The sequence below is a fragment of the Arvicola amphibius genome, chromosome 4 (genome assembly GCF_903992535.2).
Source record: "Arvicola amphibius chromosome 4, mArvAmp1.2, whole genome shotgun sequence".
Taxonomy (NCBI): domain Eukaryota; kingdom Metazoa; phylum Chordata; class Mammalia; order Rodentia; family Cricetidae; genus Arvicola; species Arvicola amphibius.
Genome location: NC_052050.1, coordinates 30,747,809 through 30,775,022, shown reverse-complemented (window position 1 = coordinate 30,775,022; position 27,214 = coordinate 30,747,809). Strand labels below are relative to the sequence as shown.

The 27,214-nt window shown below is 39.5% G+C and overlaps 1 protein-coding gene across 4 annotated transcripts in view; it reads right to left on the bottom strand.

The window, feature by feature from the left end:
- Positions 1–27,214, bottom strand: part of Stxbp4 (syntaxin binding protein 4) — a 155,353-nt gene that overhangs the window by 35,512 nt on the left and 92,627 nt on the right. For all 4 annotated transcript variants that reach the window (XM_038325747.1, XM_038325749.1, XM_038325750.1 and 1 more), the window contains 3 exons: positions 26,801–26,917; positions 25,749–25,798; positions 23,507–23,643 (listed from right to left, as the gene is read on the bottom strand). In XM_038325747.1, coding sequence (XP_038181675.1) covers positions 23,507–23,643; positions 25,749–25,798; positions 26,801–26,917 — 304 coding nt within the window. The remainder of the gene's footprint in view (positions 1–23,506; positions 23,644–25,748; positions 25,799–26,800; positions 26,918–27,214) is intronic.

The following is a 27,214-nucleotide window of genomic DNA, read 5'->3' as shown; positions in this document are numbered from 1 at the left end:
CTAAGCAATACCCATAATAGACGATCATATAACTATATACAACAACCTGCTAATTCAAACAATCAAGTCTACTTTAAGAATATGGTTTTAAAAAACCTCACAGAGACCTTAAATGTCCCTTTATTGTTCCACACTGGATCATTAGATCACCTTCTATTGTCCTTCACTTCGGTATCATCCATTTCTGGTGATTGATGTGGGGTAACTAGACGTCCCGCATTCTTCACTGATGTGACATAAGAAAATTCAACTTGAAAGTCAAAACAATCAAAGGCTAGTGACTAAATTGTAGAAAACACGAACTGGCACATGAAAGGGGTACTAAACACCACTCCTCATGTCTTCTACGAATCTTTAAAAAGGCTAAAAATTAATTCTAATTAGAGTTTTCGAAAATTGGGGGAAGATTTTGTTTTCTACTAAAAAATGTATGCTTTTATTATCTTCAGTGTGATTATTTGATGACGTCACATATATATATTTAAAAAGTTAATGTGAAATTGAGGCAAGCAGTAAAGGATAGTTTCAGAAACATAATGTGTATACATTTAGAGAACTGAAAACACTCAGAGGCTTGCTGTCCTTATTTGAGGTGTGAATATCAAAAACATAAAAGAGCAAGCTAACCTTGTAAAATTCCATTTATGCAATAACGGGCGTATCCTTAGTTTAAATCAAAATGCATAGACAGATATGTTTGTTAATGATTAGGCCAAAATAACTTTCTTGCTCAATGGACCTGTGCTAGGGTTCTGGATTATTCTTATGGGAAGCACACTCAGAATGCATCAGCTGTTAGTCCTTGCGTTGGCTGCTGTAAAGTGGTCTGAGAATTATAGCCGGGAAACAATCCAAAAGCAGGATCTCGACTTCTAAGATCTTGCTGCATCTTTCTAGATGACTCCTTCACACCCTGTCAGTGGCACTTTAAACTCATCATTAGAACGGTCTCAGATTCTCCACTTCTTCCAGATTTTACTTCAGCAACTTAATTTGTAAGGAGTCTAATGAACACATCAACTGGGAACTGTGGAAAATGAATGGTAAGTAGCGAGAAGCCTATTAGATGCTGATAGGAATCCGTGTCCCTATGTTACTGACAGAGAATTGGGGAGGTGCATAGATGGGCAATTGGGTTAAACACAGAGATTGGTTGCTCTCACTTCATTTGGAGAAAATGAAGAGAGGAGTGGGAAGAGAAAGGCAAACATTAATGGCCATGGACTCTTCAGGATTTATTGAAGAAAAGAAAGTACTATCAGAAAGACTGAAAGACAAATGCAGTTAAAAACATGATTTTTCTTGGTTTCCAAAATACCAAAATGTATTGGTCAGGTTTTCCCTCTCTTTCTGCTACCTCTGTCTTTGTGTAGACTTCTGAATGTCTATGCTGTTCTGCCTGGACATCCTCTTTCTCTCTACTTCCATTCCCCAAGAATTCACCATGTTCATAACCTTAAAAATCACATGCATGTCAAAGATTCAAATTTCTTCATCTAGCCTGGTAACAGCGACTCCGAGAGAACATCTCTGTTTAGATGCCTCTTACGTAACCTGTTTCTTTTCTCCAGATTAAGTTTTAATATACATCTCAAACCATCCTCTCCATCTCCCCAGTGTTCCCTAGTGAGCCTCCTCTGCCTGAATAGGAGCCCTTTGCCTCAGCCTGAAAGGCTCATGCCCGTCACTTGCCAGAGGTTGGCTCAGCGTCTCACTCTGCAGCAGCCAGGCCTTGCTCGCCCTCTCCATTCCTATCACAGCACTGAGCTCACTATCCACAGTACCTTCTCAGTTTCAGAGGATAGCTCTTGGTTTCTTGTTTACTATTTGCTCTCCCTGGCTCTCCACATAAGTTCTATGGGGACAGGGATGAAATACCCATTCTCACATACCAAGAATCTGGCAAACACCTGCTATCGGGTAGGACATCAAAAGTGTCTGATGGTTAGTATTTTATTTCCATTAAAAATTATTTATGTAGATAAAACATGTTGTTATTATTTTAATAAAAGAGGACTGAATGTTTAAATATTTCCCATAAAGAAATGTCTTTAGCAATATTCTTGGTTATATTTCGTTGGCTAACTCATCAGCACAAAACAGAACCATGCACTTGTTTTTTATTAATAAAAGGTCTGCTTAAAACCCTCACACAGACAGCTGCTCTATCTGCTGACACATAGCTTTATTATGGGGGGGGGTGCAGAGAGAGAACACACTGGTCTTCCACAGGAAATACTACAGAGATCTGAAATCTAGGTCAGACAACACTGCTCTAAGAGCGCAAACGCCCACTTAGCTGTTGTTGCTGCTTATCGCTAAGATAAGAAAATCATGCTTAAACAACAACGAAAAATTACTTGCTCTGCAATTATATCTGGTTAACTTACATGAGAATGATCTATTATCATAGCTATCTTTGGATCTTTTACAATTTTAACGTGCTATCCAGCTCTGTAAGAAGGCTCACACTCAGTGTCTGGTGGACCCACTAGACAGAACGCTGGACTGGAGTGATGCTTCGGGGAGCAGTGTGATCTGAAACCCCCAACAAAGTTTTAGATACAATTAAGTCTCTCTAATGCTGGCTTGTCACATGTCTAGTCAATAACTAACAGAAGAGAGCTGCCTGGGATATTCCATGCCTTCATGATTTCCTGCATGTGACAGCATGACACATGCATAACTGTGTGCTGTGGTCCAGGCAGTCCCAGCCTTCAGAAACAACACTAACTGCAGTCCTGCACTCTGATGGCTGCAGACCCAGTGCAAATACCCAAGGCGCTGCTTTGAGTGCATTTATCAGGGTGTTGGGAAACAGTAGCATTTCCTCTCAACATTTAAACAACTTTGGTAAATGTATGTATGCTCATAGGGCTATTCTGGTCCTGAGACACAAGAGGCTAAGGTTGAACAGCAGACACATAAATGATGCAACAAAGCATTATTTCCTTGAGTTTGTATTTATGTCTATATTACAAAGATTACATTATAAGACTATATATTATGTCTAGGTTACTAAGACTTAGACTGAACACCTAGCCAAAATCTTCTGCAGCTCAGAAAAGACATGAAGGAAAGTAAAGGTTTTTCTGTCATTTCCTACTACAGTTAAATCTAGCCCATGAATCATGTCTGATTAGTCAAATTTAGCTCAGACATAAATCTTGGTTGTAAATTTCAGAACTTGTCTGAGCTTTGGAGGACAGCAGCATCTCTGCATCCTAACGCGTGACTGGTCCAGCTTAGCTTTCAGCCCTTGCTCTAGGTCCATTGCTGGGGGACCTCTTCTGAGGAATTATTGTTTTAAATTAATCCTGCTCAGGAGATCCATATGACATTAGTGATCCTATTTTGCAATGACTTATCATTGCAGTTTATAAAAGACAAAAATGGTGGTTTCTACTTCCAAAGATAAAAATAAAGGTATAGTTAAAAATTCAGAAAATGCATGAACAAAATCTGCACTTCTATTTGGGAAGCAGCACATAATTAGCTCCTTTAAAAGAAAACTTCAAGATGATGAGAGGCAAGACGCCACACACATGTAATTTTTCTTAGTCAACACTGAACAGGCGAGAGCGTGCAAAGCACTGTGAAAGTGATTACACAGGGAACATCTGAGCTTCGTGTTCCTCAAATACACAGCAAGGCACACTTCATCTTGATACATTTTTCTTATCTTTGGATAACAAAAGAGCTATGTGGTTGGGAGGGGTGGAGGGAGGGGAAACTGTGGTTGGGACGTATTATTTGAGAGAAGAATATGTTTTCAATTAAAAAATGATGTTCGGTCTATTGCATTTATATTTTTGAAAGGGTCAATGTGTTTCCTAAGGAAGTCTTTGGGAGTTGATTTACTGCAAGATACTCAGAAAAACCTGCAATGGTGTATTTCCTTAAGTTACTGACAATTCACCACTTATCCAAGTAACGAAATGACAGCTTAAAAACAAAACAAAGCTGTAGAGTTTACAAATACACACCACAGAGCCTAGGCACTGCCTTACAAATACACACCACAGAGCCTAGGCACTGCCTTACAAATACACACCACAGAGCCTAGGCACTGCCTTACAAATACAGACAGGTTCAGCTCCAGATAACTCCCACTGCAGTGCCAGGCTAGAGTAGGTTATTTTCTAGAAAGGCTAAGGTTAACAAAAGTCTTTATAGATACCCCTTATTTTTTATCCATTGCTGAAGAAAGTTTTTTTTCCCCCTGAGTAACAAAGAAAAATTATAGACAGAGCACTTCAAATACTTCAAACCAAGGCTGATTGCAGACGATTTATAAAATAGCACTGCCACTCCCCAAGAGCCCATTGTGTCTGATGGGGAGAACTTAGTTTTGTTTTAAACCATGAAGCTGAGAAAGGCAGTACATCTTTAAAAGCCATACTTTACTTTTAATGCTATCTGACCAGCTGTTTTAACCAAAAGGCCAACGAGACCATTTCTCTTAATCTCCCTTTTACTTAAAGACATCGTGCTTAAAATAAATATTAAGCCTTCTAAGAAATGACCAAAAGAAGAAAACCGTTCTCCCACGTAATCTTCATCAGTGAACACTTAGCAGTTAGCCTGGTCTCAGAACCAGTTTTATTACTATGTCTGCACAAAGCACACACACAGTGCAGTATGGATCCCTTAGGGACATATTACTGTTAACGGCCCATCCAGTCATTTGATTATCATTGTATGGCTAATGGCTTTTTAGGATAATAACTCTGATACAGACAATAAAATGCCTTAATTAGTTTATCATCCCTTATTCTCTGAGAAGAGACCCGGGCCATATCTGACTTTATGAGAGGCGACAGTGTGATGTCGCTCTGAAACTAGGTTCCTGGTATTTGGTTCCAGGAACCAAGGTGGCTCACAATCTAGATTATATTTGCAAATAAGATTTGTTTATAATAATTTTAAATAAAAATGACAAAGCCATAGGACACCATGGAAGTAAAAGATAATAAATAGCAAATGAGATATAAAACCTTCCAAATAAATAAAGTGAGAGGGGCCTGGAGAAATGGCTCAGCGGTTAAGAGCACTGACTGCTCTTCCAGAGGACACTGGTTCAATTCCCAGCACCCACATGGCAGCGCACAACTGTCTGAAAATCCAGTTACAGGTGATCTGACACCTTCACACCAATGCACATAAAATAGATAAATGAATCATAAAAAAATTAAAAGAAATAAAGTGAGAGGCACAAGAACAACAGGACAGTGATGTTTGAAAAGGTGTGAAAAAGATGGGATCACCTTTGTTCTTTTAAAAAAAAAGTATTGATTTTTTTGAGTACGGTGTGTGTGTGTGTGTGTGTGTGTGTGTGTGTGTGTGTGTGTGTGTGTGTGACTCATGTGTGAGGGCATGCATCTGCCACAGCATATGTGTAGAGGTCAGAGGGCAACCTTAGGTGTTTGGTCAGTTCCTTCCTCCTGTCTTAGGCAGCATTTTTGCTGCTACACTTTGTACACCTGGCTCAGTTCCTGCGAGCTTCCAGAGGATCCTTTGGTCTCTGCTCCCATCTCACTACGCATGCTCGGATCACAGAACGCACCATCCTGTCTAGATCTCACACGGCCTCCAGGGACCTCAACTCTGATTGTCAAAATCGCTCACCAAACACTTTTACTCCCTGGCTTAACAACTGTTTGCATGCTGGCTATTATAACAGAAAGGCTCCACTATTTTATGGCTGGGAAAACAGAGGCAGAGACAAATCAAGAAACTCACTGGAATCATGCAACTCCTAAGAGGCAGGGTTTGAACGTAGGCCCTTTGGGTCTTGAGTTATTAGCCACTGTACTTTTAAAATCACACAGACAACAATAACAACTACAACAAGAAGCCCAGTAAAAATGTTTTAAAAATAGAAATCAGAGACCGAAGGTCACAAATCATGGCTGACTCTTGGTGGCAGGCTATGCCAAAGTTTTTCTAATGGTTAGAAAAACATTCTATTCTGTAATCTTTCAACAAAAAGTCTAACACCATTCATATGTCAGCAGAAGACAAAATAAAAGTGCTGCTGGCCTAAACTTTCCCTTCTGTCCCGGCAAGCCTCTGCTTAGAAGAGGCTGGGGATGCCATGAAGGCCAACAGCTCTCAGAGCACAGCTCCCAGGAGCCACAGGAATCTGGACACAGGCAGGAATTTGTTCAAATGAAGTAGCTTTCAACCTATGGTATAGAATCACAGTACAGATTCTGTTGAGTCTTCTAAAACTTTCTCTTTCATTTTTTATTGTGTATATTTATGATGTACGACATCTTTTGACATGCACATACATAGTAAAATGATGTGTTTGTCCCTTTTTGTGCTGTATGTGTGTGAAGCACTTGGAATGCAAATTTGCAATATGCAATTTCTATATCTTTTTTTCTTAGTTCTGTAACTTAAACTATAGTTACACAGCGGGTCTTTACAAATGATTTTCTAGCAGATACGGAAATACTTTATGAATCACAGATTAAACTGACATTCAAAACAGCATTGGAGTGAGACGTATTTCTGCCCTTAGCAACCAAGAGGAACTTGTCTCTTATAGGTCAAAATGCTTATGCTTGCTGTCAAGCCTTTCTCATGTGTCTTCTGAACAACAGCACTTGGCACTGATAATCATTCCTTAGAAATTCTCTCCTCTCTAGTATCCCCATTCCCCAATAATCAGATCTTCATTTAATGCTGTCAGCTTGAATGCTCCCCATCTGGTCCCTCTACCTCTTTGAGCTGTCTCAGAGGACTTCTTCTGTTTTCTCTCTGCAATGTCAGGGCTTCAGCATTCAGTAGGACACAGACACGGACATACTCCCCTCTCTCTTATCAAGAGCACCACATCCTGGTTTTGCTCCCAAACCCTCACTAGACATCTACCTGCTCCTCAGAGTTTCTACTATTGGGTTTGTGTTCCTTCTTCCTGAATATGTCTTTTCTGCTGACATCCTTGATTGCTACAAATTTTGCAATCTCCAAGAATCCAGCTGAAAAATGCAGTTTCTCTTTCAGTTGTTGTTCGCTCTGACACAACCACTTCTGTGAAGTTACTGATTTATTTATTCAGTAATCCTACTGAATGATGGCAGCGCACAGTCTGGAGCTGCGGTGAGGATGAAGCAGTTCTAATAGGAAGACAAAGCAAGTGAACAGATCACGAGCGACGACAGTGATGACGGTGACGATCAAGAGGTGACATCGAACCAGAGAATGCAATGAACTGAAGGAGTAAGCTTTGTGCAGCAAGGGAATTTCATTCTGGGAAGGTAGGACAGCCAATGCCATAGGTCTGGTGTAGGAGCAGGCTTGACATGTCTGAAGGACTCAGAAAGATGAACATGGCTAGCAGGCAGAATCAGAGTGACCAAGATATCAAATAGTTGTTACAGTCCCAAATGAGGGCCCTACTAAAGCCATTCAGTACCCTAGAGCTGAGCAGACAGAATTTCCTGAATCAGAAACACAGCGCCAATTACACTTGCTCCTTTCTCAAAAACACCAATAGCTCCTCATTGTCTATTAAAACAAAATCCTTCAAAACACTTTGCCAGGCATTTACATAGTCCCCACCAACTCTCAACTTATTTTCAATTACTCTTTTCATACTTCTTGTGCCAAAGACTAACGCTTGAAAAACCATAGTCTGGGGACCAAATCTGGTCTATTACTTGATTTTATAAATAAAGTTTTATTAGAACACACCTCAGCCACTTCTTATTAACAATGACTGCTTTCCTGCCACAATGGGAGAGTTGAATGGTTGCAACACAGACACACAGTTACTTTTTTTTTTTTTTTTTAGGACAAAAAACCCTAATAAATATTTTGCTGAGCCAAGTTGTGAGCCAAATAATCTTTTAAAAATTTCTTACTTATTTCTCACCTTAGATGTTTTAGCTTGTTACTTTGTTATTCATTTACAAAGCAATTCCTGTGTTCTTCCTTCTACCTTCATGAGCCTACATTTATCCATTCCTCAGGGACCATCTGCTCCTCATGACCCCTTCTTCTGTTCCTATGGTAAGTAGAATAATGTCTCCCTGGAGCTGTTCCCACCCTAATCTACAGAATCTAGGCTACATGTGTTATATGTAAGGGAGAAGTCTGGCTGCTAGTGTCATCTCACCTTAAATCAGTGAGAATGTGCTTGTTCAACACAATGACAGGGAGCCTTAAAAGTGGGTGCTGGATGTAGAAAGTCCAGGACTGGAATGAAGCGATATGAGAAAATGTGGACTGGCCAGCTGACTTTGAGGATGGAAAGACCAGAGGTCAAGCAATGTGAGTACCCAAGAGAATCTGAGTAAAGAAATTAAAAATTCTCAAGAGCCTCTAGAAGAGCATGAAGCTTTTCACTGAACCTCAATTTTAGGCCAGAGAGACCCATTTTGAACTTCTGGCTTTCACAACTATATGATAATGCATCTACATTGCTTTAAGTCACCAAGTTTGTGGCAACTTGTTGCAGCATCTATGGGAGACAAGTGTATTTTCCCTCCTTCCAAATCCATGAACATCTGAAACTCTTCTGTGGCCCTACTATGCTACGGTTGTATCATATTCATCCACATTTTGATTCTGTCTATAAATGGCTAGCTCTGTAAGGGAGGAGCACAGAGCTGTGTCCATTACAATGACAACCACAGTGCCTTGTCCAGGGCAGGAGATCAAGAAATCATAACTAACGAATATTTAGTGTGTTGGAAAATCTGAAATGCATAATGCAGCATATAGACTAAGGTCAAACAATCAGAATATCCACACAGCATGAATGATTCAGAGGAAATAACTCATTCTGAAAATATCTTAAAAATTCGGAAAGTTAAAAAAAGGCAATAGTCTTAGCTACACATGGCTTTCAGGTTACCTGTCATCTCTCTTTTGAAAATGAATGTTTGGAATAAACACACAACCCAATGAAGAATGACATTATGAATTAAAATGTATTTCTGCTAGTTTAGCCAAAACAATGCAATGATTCTGACAGACAGCAAAAGCAAATGGCACCATTCTTGCCAATTTTCTACTTACAGGTCATGTGAATGAGGCCAAATATGGGGGTATATTTTTGTTATCAGTAATGTCCAACAAAGCAATTAGGAATAATTAAAGTACTTGCTAATAGTGAGGGATAATGCTCAGGTATCCACTGTGGCAAACACGGATGAATAATGCTAAAATGTGGTTTCCAAAAGGGGTCTTCACAGGGGGCTCTGAGAATGAAAATGAATAAAAGATAAAGCCATTTCAATTACTGCCAGATTATAAAAGGTTTGTGCCTTCATGTGATGAGGAGACACAGAATAGAGACAGAACAAATGAGTCCATCCTGTCGGTTCCATTTGGAACCTGACAAGTTTATGGCATCTACTAACTGAAGCAAAAGCTCATATAAAACTAAACACAGTTCTGCGGACCGAAAGGAAAAAACAGAACTGTGAAATGGACCACTTTCACATTAGAGATTTAGCATTCTTTTCATTTACAAAAAGTCAGCCAATCGCTTCTGTACTCTCACGGTTGATCTACTGTTTTTTCTTATATATAGTTGTTCTCTCCCCCGGTTATAAGGAGATGTGTCCTTGTAGGGAAAGGTGACTTTCCCCACTTTTACTTGTTATGGGTGAGATGACTTAATAAGGAGTTCACTCATCCATCACCGAGCATCAACTATGTGTCAGATGCCGTGACAGGTACTGGAGGGTTGAGCTGACTGAGAAACAGCACGTGGTGAGGCGGGAAGTGTGCCTCTGGAGAAGATTCATGACAGCATTTCTCATACAGCAGCGGCTGTCTGCTTCTGGAGGCTGCAGTCTTAATTAAACCTGGAGAGGGGCAACCTTCTCATTCCCTCACACGCCCTCGGTTAGATGGAGAGGTCCAGGGAATAGAGAGGCTGTTTGTAACCTAGGAGTCTGAAATTTGACTCAAAGCTTTAAGAATATAATTTTGTCTCTTATTCCAACAGAAGAGAACTTTTTATTCCCAGAAAAAGTTAGTATTTGCTTAGAGAGGCCATTTCCTTACTAGAGAGTTAGAAGGAAATGATAGTGTCCTGTGCTATTAATTTTCTTCTGTAGTATAATCAGTTACTACACTCTGCAGCTACTGGAAACAATGCTTATATATGGTCTTCCATATTCTGCAGTGAAGGGGACTGGCAATGGCTCAGGCAGTCCTCTCTGTAAGATCTCACGAGGCTCCTAAGTGTGGAGCATGTATGAGGTTTGGTTTTATCTGTGGCTTGTCTCAAGGAAGATCCAAGGCTTCCACCACACGGTTTGCAGATCCTGGCCATGTGAGTTTCCCTGCACAGCAGTTCAACCCTTTGAAGCATCCCAAGATCAAGAAAAGCCTGGCATAAAACAGACATTATAATCATGTGTGATGTAGTCAGGAAATCCTCTCACCTGGAAGGGGCTGTACTGGTTACAAACAGACTGCATGTCCTGAACATGTTCTAGGGGAGGGATTACACCAGGCCATCAACACAGGAAGCACAGGCCACGAGAGCCACCCAAAGAGCTTGCCTAACACATTATTTTAGACCTTTCCCCTGTTCTATTTCACATCAGAACTTACCTATTTTATTACATCAGATAAGCTCAATTTTAATATGTTCAATAGTATGCTAATAATTAAGTAAATCCTGCTTTAGTACTTTGGACGACAACGTTTTAATTCTTTAGGTGCTTCTCTGCTCATCTTTTGTTTAAACATGTTAAACTCATCAAAGAACCGTACGAAGCTGAGTTGTGTACTATTGCCTTTTCTTCTTTTGCCGAGACTGTAATTTTATACCATGGAATTAACTTTTTAGAATTATTGCATCCACTCCTTTCTATTCTCCAAAAATGAGAATGAACTCATTTAATCCAAGTTTAAAAGCAAAACAAAACAAGATAAAACAACCTTGCTTTCATGGACTCTGTGATACGTATTCAGGTACGTCTATTATTAAATAATTGTCAGGCCAGTAGGTTAAGAGCACTGAAGACCTTCGTGATTATGGCAGCCTAGCAATCAGCAGTTAGCAAATGACCTGTTTGGAGATTTCTGCGCTGGATGGTCCAGGCCTCCTCTTGCTGCTTCACCATGGTTTAGATCTTTTCTCGCCTCCAGCGCCTCTTTGGTCAGCGTCACTCACATCCTCGACTCTCTCTGCTCAGGAACCTTCCTCTGAGGTCTTTCTTACCCTCCTTCCATCAGACAAATTATCCTGAAATCTGGCATAACCTTCCACAGACATGCTGTAACCAGGAAGTCCCAGAAAATGGTGCAGAGCATCCAGTTAGGGAGGTACAGATGCAGGAGAGGTGATTCTGTTCTTCCACTAAGTTTTATTTGAAAAGGTAAAATATTAGTCTCAAGGATTTTTGTTTGTTTTGTTTTTCCATCTACTTCTTAGAGGAGTAACTGAGTGATGATAGATTATGTATATTTGCATTAACAGAAAAGTTTCACTGATTCCCAAAGCTTTTAGGTCTCATCGGGGAAAAGAAAAAGAGGAGGGAAAAAGAAGGAATTTGTTTAACACTTACATTGGGCAAGGAGACTGAGAAGGTATGTGTCAAGTGCCAGCCACTGAGAGACAGCAGCTGGCCACTCCAGATGCATCATCTTCAATCCTCACCGTGAACAGGAGCTACCGTTACCTCCTTCTTCATGGGCAAAGAAATGAGGCTGGAGGAGCTGACAGAACCCCAGGCACCAGTCTACTGTGGCTGGGCTGGAACCTGAACCCTGCAGCACACTGCCTTATCACTACAGTTCCCTGTCTCTCAAAAGAAAAAAAAAATCAGTTGCATAAAGATGTCATTTAGGACATCAACAACTAATTTTATGTCAAAAGTAAAAGAAACTGTGATAAATCTTTTTATCCCATGATACTTAGGAAGCCAGATGCATTAATTTAAAAATTTATAAATGTATAAAAAGCAAGTTTTAGCTATCTAAGGTTGTGAACAATCTTCCCCAGGAGGTATATTTTCTCAATCTCCTATTCTCCCTATTTTACTTTAACTTTAATTTTCACTAAAATTTGGCGTTATGAAAGAAATGGGCAGCATTACCACACTGTGTGGTCCTGAGCATGAATGGCAGTTAAACCAGGCTAGTATAGAGTCATATTGTTTCAGCAAACAGAGAGGAGAGGCAGGGCAATTGCCTGAGGCATCTGTCTCACTCCCAGCATCCTGTTCTGTCTACTCCACCAACCTATGTTCTAACCTATCAGGCCAAGCAGTTTCTTTATTAATTAACCAATGAAACAGCAGATAGACAGAAACACTCCTACATCATTCCAGAAGCTCTCCCCGGTGACTCCATACCCTCTCTCTGTTTTAGGAGTGTTACTGAGTGTTACACCCTTCCCATTCCCTGCTTCCCATTCAGTGCTTTTCAACGTTCCTAACACTGCCACCCTTTACCACAGGTCCTCATGTTGTGGTGACCCCAGCCATAAATTATTTTCATTGCTACTTCATAACTGTAATGTTGCTACTACAGTCATAACTGTAATGACCCATAATGTGTTTCCTGAGGGTCTTAGGAGACCCCTGTGAAAAGGTCATTTGACCCCCAAAGGAGTTGTAACCATAGGCTGAGAATCATTGCTCTATATACAATACATATATGGCCCAAAGGTGTCACTTATGTCTTGCTGTGAGGTTTCTATGCTGTCTTATGATTCTTTTTATTTTAAAGAGATGCTTTACATTGCAGCCATAACAAATGATTTCTCTTTAAAAAAAAGTTCAGAAGTTTCTAAGGAGAACAAAACACTCCCACTTCTCCGTCCCGAGAAAGCCAGAGTTATCACAAGCTAGAAACCTTGTACCTGACCCAACAGGACTGAATTCCTCTAAGTCATGAAAATTAGACAAACTATTTTGTTCATTGACTTTAATTTAGAAACCTCTCTACAACGCAACCTGCTTGACATTTTCAAGAGCAATTTCATGCCACACCCCTAAATCCTCAAGCTGACCTTACAAAGATGATATCCCTTCTCTGGGGTCAGAAAGCTAAGTCTACAGAGAGACAGAGAGACAGCTCATAATATTCTCCGGCTCTTGGCTGCCATTGATTTTGAGACCATATGATTTTATATAGTTCTAAAAATGAAAATCAAAACAAAACAAAAACAACCTCCACAACAACAACAACCATAAAACAAACAAAAACCTTGCCAATTCAGTTGTGACATACTCTGTCAGCTATACTCTTATTACACTCAAAGGGCTTACCAGGTATCCTAGACTTGAAACACTTCCTTCTAAGCTTGCGACTGAAGTGAATTATCTGGGCCTTAATATTTTCATATTTTTGTGATGTGTGAGTGTATGTGAGTGTGAGTGTATATGGGATATACACACGTGAGTGAAAGCATTCAAGCCTGTCTGTTTGCAGAGGCCAGAGGAAGAATTAAGGCATCTTGCTCCATCATCCTCTACCTTGCTTCCTTGAGACAGGAGCTCCCAGAAGTCCTCCTGTTACTATCCCCTCCTACCTCCAGCAGGAGGGTTATAGGAATCTACACAGACATGCCTTGGCTTTTTATGTGGGCACGAGGGATTTGAACTCAGATCCTCCACACCTGCTCAGAAAGTGCTTTCCACTCTTCTCTTCCCCACTGGAAATAGCACCTACCTCACAGGGCCTAACGAGGCTGTACTGAAATAAAGCTAGTGCTTAAATTGTAAGACTGTAAATGGCAAACGTTAGCATACCTTCTATATTGATGACACAAGTTTAAAGATAATATCTGTAATGATAGTATTAATATTGTTGTGAACAAGCAGGAGCTGAACTTTTAGAATTAAACTGAACTGTTTTATCATATTAAGCAATTATAAAACCTGTTACAGTTGCTAACCTGTTTAGGTGAACTGCTAACTCTCTGTCCTCATATGAATTCTGGAGACCATCAATTATTATCTCAACAGATTGCCTTCAGTTTGAAAGGAGACATTGTCAGGCCTAGTGGGAAACCATTTCTGTCTGGCTGTAAATGTACAGCCTCTCTAGCTACAAGATGGAAGTAGGAATTATATTCTAGGCATTTTGTGATTAAAGTTAGTTTTGTGAAAATAACTGGTGTTTCATCTCACGGAAGAGTGATTATTCCCTGTCAATTGCCATCGACACGGATCCTCTAATGCATCCTGTGGCCTTAGGAGCAGTCTCTGCATTTGCTCTTTCTTTTTGAACTCAGTTCACGTTAAAGTTTCTTAGTCATGCTCATTCTAGGGTCTATAGGTTTTTTTTTTTTTTACTTGATTAAATCCTAGACTTTGCACATCCTGCAATCCCCTTGACAACTTTGTTTCTGCCTTGAGAGAGAAATGAAATCTCTCTTGTCTAGCCATGTCTTCACAACTTGAGGCTACTGATAGTATACAGGATTAAAGTATAGATCTGAGATAAGTTCCTGGAAATCATCTTCTATGAAAACCCATCATCTGTGGTAGCTTTGGGATTGACTCACAGTAGAAATTGGGTTGCATATATTAAATACAAGAAACATGATGGTTTCTTGATTTGTATGACTCATAGGGCTGTATATATTTACTTCCTATGCAGCAACAGAAAAAGGGCAGATTGCTGCTATAGGTCTGATAGTACTGAATAGGCCAACATCCAATTTCTCAGAATTTTTTCTATTGAAAAAGGCACAAATTTGTCAATTGATTGATACACAGATGGGTCAATAGGGAGGCATGTAGTTGTCTAAGATCCAAGGTGATAGGTAAGTGTTTATTGCTATGGGCCACATGAATACCAAACTGAAATATTATAGTGAATTTCAGGTTTTCTAACATCTAATACATGATGGAGAAGCATAAGTATCTCTTTAAAATAGTCTTTGCTACTCAACGTGACCATTCATCCCTACCCTCATCACTATATCCAACTAGTCTTTTTGTTTCCTTCATTCTTGCTACTCTTATATTCAGTGTAAGAATTGTCTACAAGACTTTTGCAAATGTAGGTCATATTATTTTATCACTGCTTAAAACCATCGATGGCTTCCTGTGACTCTTAAAATAAAAGACGAATATCTTTGCCTGCCATTCAAAGCCTACACGAGCTAGCGGTTGCCCACACCTGCAGCCTTATCTCATGGTACTCATAGGCTTGCTCATATCTGCTGGGTCCACAGCTTAGTTCTTACTGTCCCCCACACACTGCACGGTTGTTCCTGGCAGAGCTACTGTATTGGGCTGGAAAAACCCTTCTCATCGCGTTTTCTAGTTGCGGTGGGCCCCCAGTCCCACTCCTTCAGAAGAACGTTGTCGACCATTATTAAGTCGCATCTTCATGTACTTGCTGTTCCTGGCTGGTTTCTGGGTGTGTATAACATTTACTCTCCTCTGGAACTAGGATATTTGCTTGTTTGACCATTTGTTTAACATCTTTACCTGGTACATTTATCCAGGTTGTTGGACAGCAAGGAGATATGAATAATCCTTCAGGCGTTCTGTGTTTTATGTTGCTATTTTAGTGCCCAGGTCTGAGTCTGTCGAATTGAAATGATTGCTTTTTCTTAAGGGATTTATGTTTCTCTTTACTTTTCTTCTTGCTCGGAATAAAATTTAATCCAGGATGAAATTATTTTTCTTGAAGCTAACCAGAATTAAGTTGTCCAAGATTGAATTCAATGCAATTTCTTAGTAGAACCATATGGTACTGACCTTTCATTTGTGATAATACAAGGGAATTCATGTTTAGCATTTCTTGATGGTTTGTCTATGAATATCAAGTCTTAAATACTCAATTCTGAAAAATGAAGTTACCAGAGAAGAAACTGACTCTGCAAAAACAGCTTAACTTTTCTCTCTGCTGAAACAGTCACACAGCAAAGCACTGCCTAGCAGACCAGTTCCAAGAGAAGCAGGTGAATAACCCACGTGACAACTCTGGGGCAGGCAAATCGCACAGTGCCAACTCTGCACACTATAGTTGACTTCCACCATAGAAACATGGTTTTTCTCTGACAGATTCAGACTAATCATTAAAATATATTATGAGGAGAAATTAAAAAAAATGATGGAAGCGTGAGGCACTGAGTGGTGGGAATGAGAAGACACGAAGGATGAACTTTGGACCTCAGAGAAGGGAGGCGTCTCAACAAAGAATCCTGAAGGTGTTTCGGATGTCACACCACTGTCTCTTCCCCACTTCTCACCACTGTCTTTCCCCACTTCATGAGATGTTTTGTCCTCAGCTTAAGCAGCTTCCATGTTGCTTCTACACTAAATGTGTTACATACTTTTAAAAAATTGAGTTATCTTCTTAGGGCTGGTTTTTGATCTTGGAAAGGATGCCCTGAGACTTGATAAAGGTGTCAGTTATTGTCTCAGAGCATTAAGAGAAGACACACTAAGTTGAGATCCTACTTTTAAGAGTTAGAATCCTGGGCTCAACAGTTAACAGTTCTACTGCTCTAGCAGAGGACTGGGTTCAGTTCCCAGCACCATCATGGAAACTCAAAAACACCTGCGACTCCTGTTCCAGGTGCTCTAGTGCCCTCTTCTGAACTCAGTGGGTACTACACGCACATGTGGCACAGAGACATACAAACAAAACACTTACATACTTGTAATACAAGTGAGTTAAAAATAGAGTTAAATAATTGCTAAATAATGATACAGCAGAATCGATGGAGTATGTTTGCATAGACAATGATATATCATCACAGGGCTGGTGCTTCTGGGAAGATGGCTGAGTAAATCTTAATTAGTCAACCAATTTTTAACAGTTGGACCTTCACTTTTTAAAATAAGAAATGCTGTAATCAAAATATTTACACATATATCTTTTATTACTCACTTTGTAAAAATACCAGTAGTTGAAATTAGTGAGTTAAAATATGTGATACTTTAAAACATTTTTTAACATAAAAAAACTTTTCAAAGACTCTTTAAAAAGATCGTGTGTTGTGTGTGTGTGTGTGTGTGTGTGTGTGTGTGTGTATTCTGAAGAATGCTGTGCCAAATTACATTCCCACCTGTAGTTGATGGGAATGTTTACTTTCAACTTTAATTAGTGGTAAGCCCAGATGGCTCCTAGTTGTTGTGGGTTTTTTTTTGAAATGCCTAATATATGAGTAATTTAAGAGAGAAAAAAAATGTATTCCTTAAAAAATGATCCATGCCCTGAGCTTTCTTTTCTGGCATCATTTAGGTCCTTGTGGGTGTAGAAAATTTAGCTGCAACTGCATCTCAGTTCTGTGAAACACCAAGCTTAAGACACCAGCTATGATATATTCTTCTTTCTTGTGTAGACACATCTCTCTTTCAGTCTTTTAAAGCGTACACTCAATTGTAAATGCCAGTTTAAACGTGCGGGCAGAACTGGAAGATTTTACCACAACTACAATCTTAATTCTAAGCTCTCCTAAGTCTTGACCTCTATATTTTCTTGTTTTAATGCAGTGGCCTTTACATAACCATGCATTCATACCTGTTTATAAGAGCTTGAATGAGAAAAGTATGTAAGTATGTTACATATTTCTACTTCTGGCTTTTGACTATTGAAAGGATGTTTTTACAACCTATTTTTTAATTTCTTTGAGAATCTTAAAGGCAGGAAGTTTTAAAGCTATTTTAAGTCAGAACTGGGTGTTCTTGCTTTTGCTTCATGATAATTCATTCTGTCAATCTATATGTCAATCAAAAATGAAGCAGCAGTTAATTCACACGGTGATTACACAGTGATATTGGCCATGCAGATATGATGGAGATTGGGAGAGCGTTTCCAGGGTTCCACTGAAGATGTCTCTGTTCCCTCTATACTGTTTTACTAAATACAGTAGAACAGACCAAAGGTTGTCATGGTTACCAATAGACAGTAGAAAGATAAGGTTCTGATGAAAACACGTCCCTACAGTTCCCCATGGTGATCATACATATTGTTAAAAGCTTTATATTCAGAAGAGCTCCCATCGACCACCTTTCCAAATGGATTCACACTGAATGAAGCTTCAGACAACAACCAAATACTTACCAGACAGAAAGGGAATTTCAATTGCTTGCTGTATGTAATTACCATGTAACCTAGCAGTCACCTTAGCAGTAGCATTAGCCAAACTTGGACCATCTTTAGGTTCAGCTCAATGGAGCACTTTCCATGAACCCCACTGCATCCTCTAGTTTTGATATGAGGCAGCAGAGCTGAGGGCTAAGTCATCTGTCCAGAGAGAGGATGAACAGCCACTGTGCTCCCTGGAGCACCTCTAAGGAAGCTCAGAGACTCTGCAGAGCTCCAGTCCATGTGGACTCACATACGTCTTGACATCTGTCTCCACAGGAACTCTGATGAGGATGGGATGGCCATGCTTACAGTGTAGAAAGCATACGTGCTCCCTGGAATTCTACATATGGAGATCCTAGCTTAGGTTTCATGAATAGTCTAAAAATGGATGCAAAATGCAATTATTTGACATTTTTAGAAGGGGGATTTCATCAGAGTTCAGAAAAATAGGGAATCCAGAATGGGTTCAGGATTATCTTTCATTGTGGGCTATTTGTACACTGTGTGAAAATGTATGGCTCTGATTGGTGTAACAAAAGCTGAATGGGAAATAGCTAGGCAGGAGGTATAGGTGGGATTTTTGGAGAGAGAAAGGATGAAGAGGAGGAAGCTAGGAGCAAAGACACAGAGGAAACAGGAGGTGCAAGATGGAAGATAGGTAACGTCACATGATAGAATATAGATTAATATAAACGGGTTATTTAAGTTATAAGAGCTAGTTAAGAACAAGCCTAAGCTATAGTAGACCTAGCTTTCATAATTAATAAGAAGTCTCCATGGTATTATTTGGGAGCTGGCTGGAGGGACAGAGAAAGACTTGTTATAGTCCTCTGAGCTTGTTTTTAAGCTGTTAGGTACAAGAGAGCTTATCCTACATATTTTTGAGGAAAAACTTTAGTATAACATCCTGGAGTGTATTCATATTAAAAGAAAGTAGAGGCAATTGTCCAAGTGACTATTTCACATTATAGCTTGAAATGCACAGATAAGTAAAGCAAAAGAATGAGGTTGGGGTTTTAGCTGACTGAGCTACCTCACTCTAGTAATTTTCTGTTTCCTATTATATACATGAAAAAGATCACTGCTTACAGAAAAAGAAAGACTCATTAAACCTAAAGAGCTATGCCTATAAAGTTGAAAAACACTGACAAAACATGCCAACATTAACAGCTATACTTTAAATAAGCAGTCAGTGTAGAACTGTTTTCTGGTTTAAAACATCAAAGCACGTATAATCTCACAAAAGATAAAAAGTGCATGCGTCAGTTTTCTGTTCTCTTCCAAAGAAGTTCTGCTGAATTTCAAATATTTTCTTTGAATAATCATGTTTGACAGAGATAATGGTTAACGTTAGTGAGGTAATTAAAATTAATGGCAGCAACGTCCAGTGGGCCATGTCCGTGCAGGTGCTTCCCTCCACTGTTCCCACCTAATCATAAAAATGTTTAATACACAGAATTCTGAGCTACACATATTTATCAGAAGTGACTGGCGTTAGTCCTTCCTAGAACGCACAGAGAAATCCTCCATATAATGAATTATTATGTTTTCATGACATATAGCTCCATTTTTAAAATGCATCAGATTACATAAAAATTTAAACACACACTCATCGTATAAAGTGAACAGACAGTATTTTAGAGGGATGGCTTCCAATCTTCAATAATGAATCTGTTAGGTCAAAAGTTACCAAAGGGTCTATGAATGTTAGTTCAAGCCAAGCAATGCTACTTACTAGGCAGAATTATACCCACAACTAAATGTTTTGACAATTAGGAGGAAATGATCTCTTTCCCTCTGATTACTCATTTGCACCCCTCCCTATCTGTTCACCTGTCTCTCTGTCCATCCTTCCTACCATCGATCACCCATCCACCTTGATGCATTTGGTTCCTGACTTAGAGAAGGTTAGGAGAAGGGACGAGGACGGACAGTGGAATGCTGGGGCAACACAGATAGCAGGGGAAACATTAAGGGAAGGGACAGAAACAAAGACCACATGCTGTTCTAAGTGCTACATATTAACTGCCACAGAGATGACGGTATGTAGCCATCATGACTAACTCAGTTATATATGACATACTCTAATGTTGAAAATTATATCCTTCCAAGGTGACCACGAAGCTAACATCTGCCTACCCAATCTTTAGAATCATCTGCACGCATGTAGAGAACACGGTAGAGGTTAACAGCGTGCAGCTTCTGAGGCTCAGCCCTAGAAGGAGGCACAGTTTCCCTCTTGCTCATCTGACCATCTGTGTGGGAGCTTTGTGCATCATGTATATTTAACCACCAAGGCCCCCGTGCTGGAGAGGGTATAAAAAACAGGTACTGGAGTTGACATTTAGATGTCCAGCCAACTAGAAACATCAAATGACTGAAATGTTAGGAGTTAACTATAACCATGTCTGAATTCCCTACTAAGAACTGTCCAGCCGAACCTAGCTACTGTACAGGACTAAACGGCACAATACTAAAATGTTTTGGTCATCAAACTTTGGGATGACTTATTATGGAGCAATGATTAATAGGATAGTCGTTGATAACATTAGCATTCTGTATAAAGTCCCATTTCATCATTCCTTCTTCACTGTACCTTTTGTGTCTGTGTATCTAGAGCTGTGAAGTGTGGGTTAAAATGCAGTCACACTGCTTGCTAATACGGCCTTAGAGCAGCGCCTCTACAGCAGGGGTTCTCAACCTGGGGGTCTCAGCGCCTCTACAGCAGGGGTTCTCAACCTGGGGGTCTCAGCGCCTCTACAGCAGGGGTTCTCAACCTGGGGGGTCTCAGTGCCTCTACAGCAGTGGTTCTCAACCTGGGGGTCTCAGTGCCTCTGAGAGTTCGGTATCAAATATCCTGCATGTCAGATATTCATATTACAATTCATAACAGTAACAGAGTTACAGTCATGAAGTAACAATGAAGTAATTTTTTGGTCGGGGGGGGGGGGTCAACACATCATGAGGAACTTTGTTAAAGGGTCGCAGCATTAGGGAGGTTGAGAACCACTGCAATAATCAGCTATCTGGAACCCTCAACTAACCAGAACTCCAGTTTGAAGTGCAAGAGTAGCACACCCTCTGAAATGAGTCATAGCTGTTTACAAATTCCTGCTTTACTGCTAATTGATGGTGTGGCCACAGGCCGGTGGGCCAGCCCGCTTCTTCACACTGGAAAGGAGAGTGCAGCAGTGTGTTTCAGACGGCAGGGACGTAGATGGAGTGAAGTGGTATGTATATCAAGGTTTGAAATTCTCATCCCGTACTTCAGTACTTAACATCTCTGTTAAATGGGCATTGTTATTAGTAAATATTTAGTGCATAATACAGAGCCTCTAAACTTAAGAAAATTAAATTAAAAGCAAAATTTATTCTAGGATATCTAGTATGAGTAGTGCTTTTTAAAATCTTCATAATATTCACATAATAGGAAAGGTTATTTAATATTTTTTTCAGGAATAAACAAAATCCTCTTCAGATTTTGTTTCTTTAATAGCAAATCATTCTTGTATAATGGATATATCTTTAAATATAATAATTCACTTTATTTAAAAATGTAATTGTGTTCTGAATATTATATTATCTTCATTTACCTGGTGACCATTTTCTCTCTTTGTATAAAATGTCTCTATTACAGCTCTGTGCACCTACAGACGGTTACTAGGTGATTGTGTGCTGCTAAGGATCAGGGTCTCAGCTGAAGCATGGTGCCACCAGAGCATCTATGGGGCAGAACAAGGCATTACTTAGGAGCAGTATTGGGGCACACTTTGGTATTGAGAGGAAGGATGTCCCACCCCATCCCAGTCTAACATAAAGGAATTATTCTGTCTCATATGATGTTCAAATGTCCAATAAGAAATTTATGTTGCTTAAAAATTTTAAGCTACTTGATCCTGGAATATGATTCTGTTTTTAGATAAACACAAAAACATTTGTATAGTTTAAATATGTCCTTGCTTTTCCAGGCTTGGAAGTACTGAGTAAATTAATAAAGCATTGCATTTTCCTTTGTTCAGAATTTTGCCAGGAGCTGTTCACCATTTCAGACAATCGTGTTAGAGATGCCTGTGACCTTGTGCTACTTGAACTGAGAACGGAAGGAGGCTGTTAAACTACCCTCATGGCTCTCACTTTTGTAGGGACTCTGTGTGCAGATAACAGCATTATAATTTACATCGTCTAGTGCTGTTGGAGAGAATTCAGCTATTGAGATCATTCTGCCATGAATCACATTCCTCTTACTTTTTTCTATTTTATAGTACTGACATGTTATTATTGATTTTTATAAATGTTAGAGTTAGAAGAATCACCTATAATTTTCATTGCAGGAAAATAAATGGTATGCTGAAAACAGTTATTAAAAGCTGAAATTCTCATGAAGAGGCAGAGTGCCTGGGGACACAATGAGGGAAAGGAAGAAGTGTCCAGTCATTTAGGTGTTCCCCGAGGACTCTGTGCTGGATGTGGGGAGTTACTTAGAAACGGGTCTGCTTCTCTTGAAACCACAGTGTTGACTTGAAAGATCCCTAGTGCTGACCACACGGTTCCCACACGGCGGCTTCTCTCAGCCCTCACTTAGGAGGCGATGCCTGAGGCGGCAGCTCTGAAGAGCAGGGATCTGGTTGAGTCTCTCCTAGTGCTGACCACACGGTTCCCACACGGCGGCAGCTCTGAAGAGCAGGGATCTGGTTCAGTCTCTCCACAGCCTTTTCATTAATTACCCTGCTCACTGCCCCAGAGTCTGTATTTGGTCAGCCCGGTTGGTGGTTTTTTTTTTTTTTTCTTCTCTCATGGTTTAATTTAGCTCACTATTTCAGTAAGTTTTTTGTATTTTGTTTTTCTTTAGTTTGGTCTTGTGATAAAGGCCCTCAATACTTAACCTTGGCTGTGTTAACAATCATTATGTAACCTAGGCTAGCCTCAAAATCAAAGAAATCTTGCCTCCAGCTCCCAAGAGCCAAGACTCATGTTGGAAGACACCATGACTGGCTGTCTCCTCAGTGCTTTCTATTTCTTTCAGTGTTGCTCAGCATCTGCTGCTTCAGGAGGCCTGCCTCGTCTCGGGTGCTCGTGGAACGGCCTTGCACCACCAGGCCTCACGCAACCTCATTCAATATTACAACACCTGCCGCATATTTTTAAACTCTTACTCAGCACTGGATCATCCTTCAGGATTCTAGCATGATTTATTTTGATACTTATTTTCTAATGTCAAAGATATTTTGGAAGAAAATAGAAGTAAAGACATGTATTATTTAGCTCTTTTCAGTTAGATGTCATCTTTAAATGAAGTCAATATTCTTTTCCATAATCAGCATGTTAATGTTTTAATGAATAGTATCAATTTTACTGTAGACAAATATGTTTCATGAAATTATACTATCAGAATTGAGTTTTTTTTCCTGCTTTGTTTAACAAATTATCAAAAAAGTGCAAAAAAAGAAACAAGAAGAAGCCGACTCACAGTCTACATCAAGTACGGCACGAACAGCTCTCACGAGCTCCTTGGACTCCAGGAGCAGGGCTGCTGGGACGCTGCGTCCATTCCTTCCCAGCAGCGGGGGGAGCGGAGTCTGCGATGCCATCACAGCTCTTCTGTTACTGTGTGGGCAATGGGATGGCCTTGAGCACACTGTACAACACGTGACATCAGTGCATCTTTGCTAAACCTGAATTCATCTCCATTGTGTTTGTACGAAAATATTTCTAATTCTGGCAACGTTATATCCATAGAGCCATACAAGCTCTGAATCACAGAGACTAGTATCTCTGTTTTCATTTGTTTATTATGTATTAGTAGGCATATTGTAAGAAGTCCTTTGACTTTATACATAAGGAGGAAGTAAATGAAGGCAAGCCTGCGTCTTAAACGATCTGTTGGGTCTTTTTGTTCCATTTTGCACAAATTTAGACTACACATATAAACCTTAGTTTAATAAAGAGATGTTTTCTATTCTTAATAGTAATATTAATTATAAATCAATACATATATATTTATTTAAGAAATTATCTATTAAATCCTCCCATTTGTTTTTCCTAATTACAGAACAGCCTAAAGGCTTTACATATTTTACTATGACATTTGATTATATTTTTTATTAATAAATTTTGTTCATTGATAATATCATACTTATATACCAATATGTAGTGCATTCTGGCTATGCTCCACGATCCTATTTCCCTCCCACTCTGATAGCCCCCCTTTGCCCTTGTAAATCTCTTTTCCATATTTGTTACTTTTTGTTTTGTGTTCCAGAGTTCAACTAAAGTGTCATCTGAAATAAATGCATTATGACATAATTTAGAATGCAACGTTTTCCTCAAAAAAAGAAGACAGACAACTCTAGTTTGGAAAAAAAACCCAGTATTTACAACCCATCTTTTTAAACATGACGGCATTAACTCACAAGGATGAACTTAAGAAATCCCCAATTCAAACACATAGGCTTTACTCTGTGTTAAGGGGCCAAGGCCAATACCCACAAAGAAGATGTGGTATATTAAGACGGGAGCCCAGGATTGCAGTAGTGTTTAGCTTCCAAGTCATAACACCAATTCTGCAGCTTTTAAAGTGCCCCTTTTCCTCCTAAGAAGTGCTTTACGGTAAGGACTCGCTTTTGGCTCTTAACTAATTATTTTTAAACTTGGTATTTAATATTAAAAATTTGAATTAGTAAAGGTCAAAATGAGACTGAGGAGCTGGGGCACACTTAACATGTAAAATAGAGATATGGCTCCTGAGCATTTTTAAAATCCTTACCAAAAAATAGCCATAGAATTCACACAATTATACTGTAAGCAGTACGGTTAACAACAAAAATGTCTGATTCTTTCATAATAAGAAATGAAACATTAAAATGAATGCAAAAGCCAGCAACTATAGACATTATTTTCCCCTCTTTCTTTCTTTCTTTCTTTTTTTTTTTTTTTTGTTTAAAGAGAAGGTCTCACTGTAACCATGCTAGCTGGTCTTGAATTCAACACAAATTCTCTTGTCTCGGCCTCCCCAGTACTGGTATTACAGGCAGAAGCCATGTGTGTGGCTCTTATTTCCCCTATTGAACTGCTGTTTTCTCAATGATAGTAGCTTGTGTTTCTGGAAGGGGTACTGGTGGAGATGGATGCAGTATGAGCTATGGCAGTCATGAAGAAACCAGCACTTTCAACATAGGCCGGCAGGCATCTTTCTGCAGTTGACGCCCTTCACCGTGTACCAAAGTCTAAGACAGACAAGCCTTATGTGTGTGTTGTAGCAGCAATGAGGAATCCTAAAGACAGCAGCATGCTGTGGATAATAACAAATCAAGGTGTAGTCTACAAACATGCTTCTTTTATTTATATCTACCGAATGATGAAAATGAAAGAAGTTGATTGTGGAAATATGTTTTGCAAAATTCTATTTGACGTAACGCATCTGCCAGGCTGAGACTGTCTTCGGCGGTGCGTCTGCCACCAGCAGCTTACCCATACACAGACAGGATGTGTGAATCTGCAATCTTAGATTACGAAGTTACAATGGCTGTCTAAATGCTTCCAGCAGTTTCTTTTAAAGAGAAGGAGCCTAAACAGTATGTTCCTGCACTTCCTTCCAAAAAGTTAAAAAGCGTTCAGTAGGAATCGCACTGCATCCTGAAACTACCCGAGAGTATTTTCAACACAATCATCCACAAAGAAATCAGTGTCTGCGTCCAGCAGTGCACTCTTACCTTAGATTTGAGAAAGGAGCAGAACTATCCAGAAGCACTTCTTGCACAGCCTAGTGACAAGCAAGATGGTGAAGAAGATTTCGTAAGTTTGAGAGCTTAGAAAGAAAACCAGAAACTTTGCTTGATTATTCAATATTTACAATTTCCTCCTTCATTGAGTATACAGATGATCCTATTATGGTGGGTGAGTCAATTATATTAAAATGAAATTCTACTTGGAAATAATTATAAGATATTTATTTATTTAAAATATTTGTATTTTATTTATTTGTGTGTGCGTGTGTGTCCTCCCTAGAGTGTGTGTACAGCTGTGTGTGTACACTTCTGCAGATGCTAGAAGAGGATGTTGGTTTCCATGGAACTGGAGTTAAGGTGGTTGTGAGTCATCTGACATGGTTGCTAGGAACTGAATTCGGGGGGCTTCCCAAGAGTAGCAAGCACTCCTAACTGGTAAGTAAAGCCAACACTCTAGCACTTCATGATAGCGTGAATAGTTACCCAACTATGCCTACACGATATCGGGTTTTTAGGAGAGTATTAAAGCACAGTATGTTTTATTACATGCATATTTATTACTAACAATCTATGTAATAGCTATTTTTTCCTCTAAATCTGATTGCAAGTTAGAATTGCTGTTTTGAAACAGAGATATTTCTGTAGTCACCAAACACCATTACATTTTTCTGTGACTACTTATTCCCCCTCCCTCCTTCCCTTCCTCTTTCTTTTCTTCTCTCAGCACTGCAGACTGAGTTTAGGACATCAAATGCTAGGTCAGTATTCTACTACAGAAGTATATTTCCACCCCTCCTTCTCTTAACTTTATTTTGAGACAGGGTCTCATTTAGTTGCCTAAGATGGTCTTGGATTTGCTCTATTCCAGCCTCAGGATCCCAAGAAGCTAGATTACAACCTTGTGCCTTCAGGTCCGACAAGACTTTTTAACAAAACAATGTGATATAGTTATACCTCAGTATGTACAGGGGACTGTTTTCAGGATCCCTGGGTCTAACAAAATCCACAGATGCACAAGTGGTTTAGAGGAAACTTACCTCTACAAAATGAAGGAGCCTTTCAGCAGATGCCTTAAAGGTTTTCCGAGCCATTTCAGATTTTCGCAATTGGCAGTCAAGAACTGTGACCCTCTTTCTCAAGTCCTGAACACTTTCCTGGACAAAGCCGGAAAATAAACACTGTCTACATTTCTTCAACTTTTAACAACAGTAGTGTCTGATCTACAGTTTTACTTACTGTCTCCTTTCTACAAATGGGTTCTGATTTGGAGGAGAGGTGGAATATAACTGAATAAATATTTAAAGATTAATTTCCACACAGATACTTTAAGTTCTATGACATACTCTACATATGACTTTTACTGATTTTTACATGACTTACATTCAGCTTAATTTTTTTTAAAGAACTTGTTTTAACACAGGGCAACAGAAAGCCTTTCATGGAAAGCATAG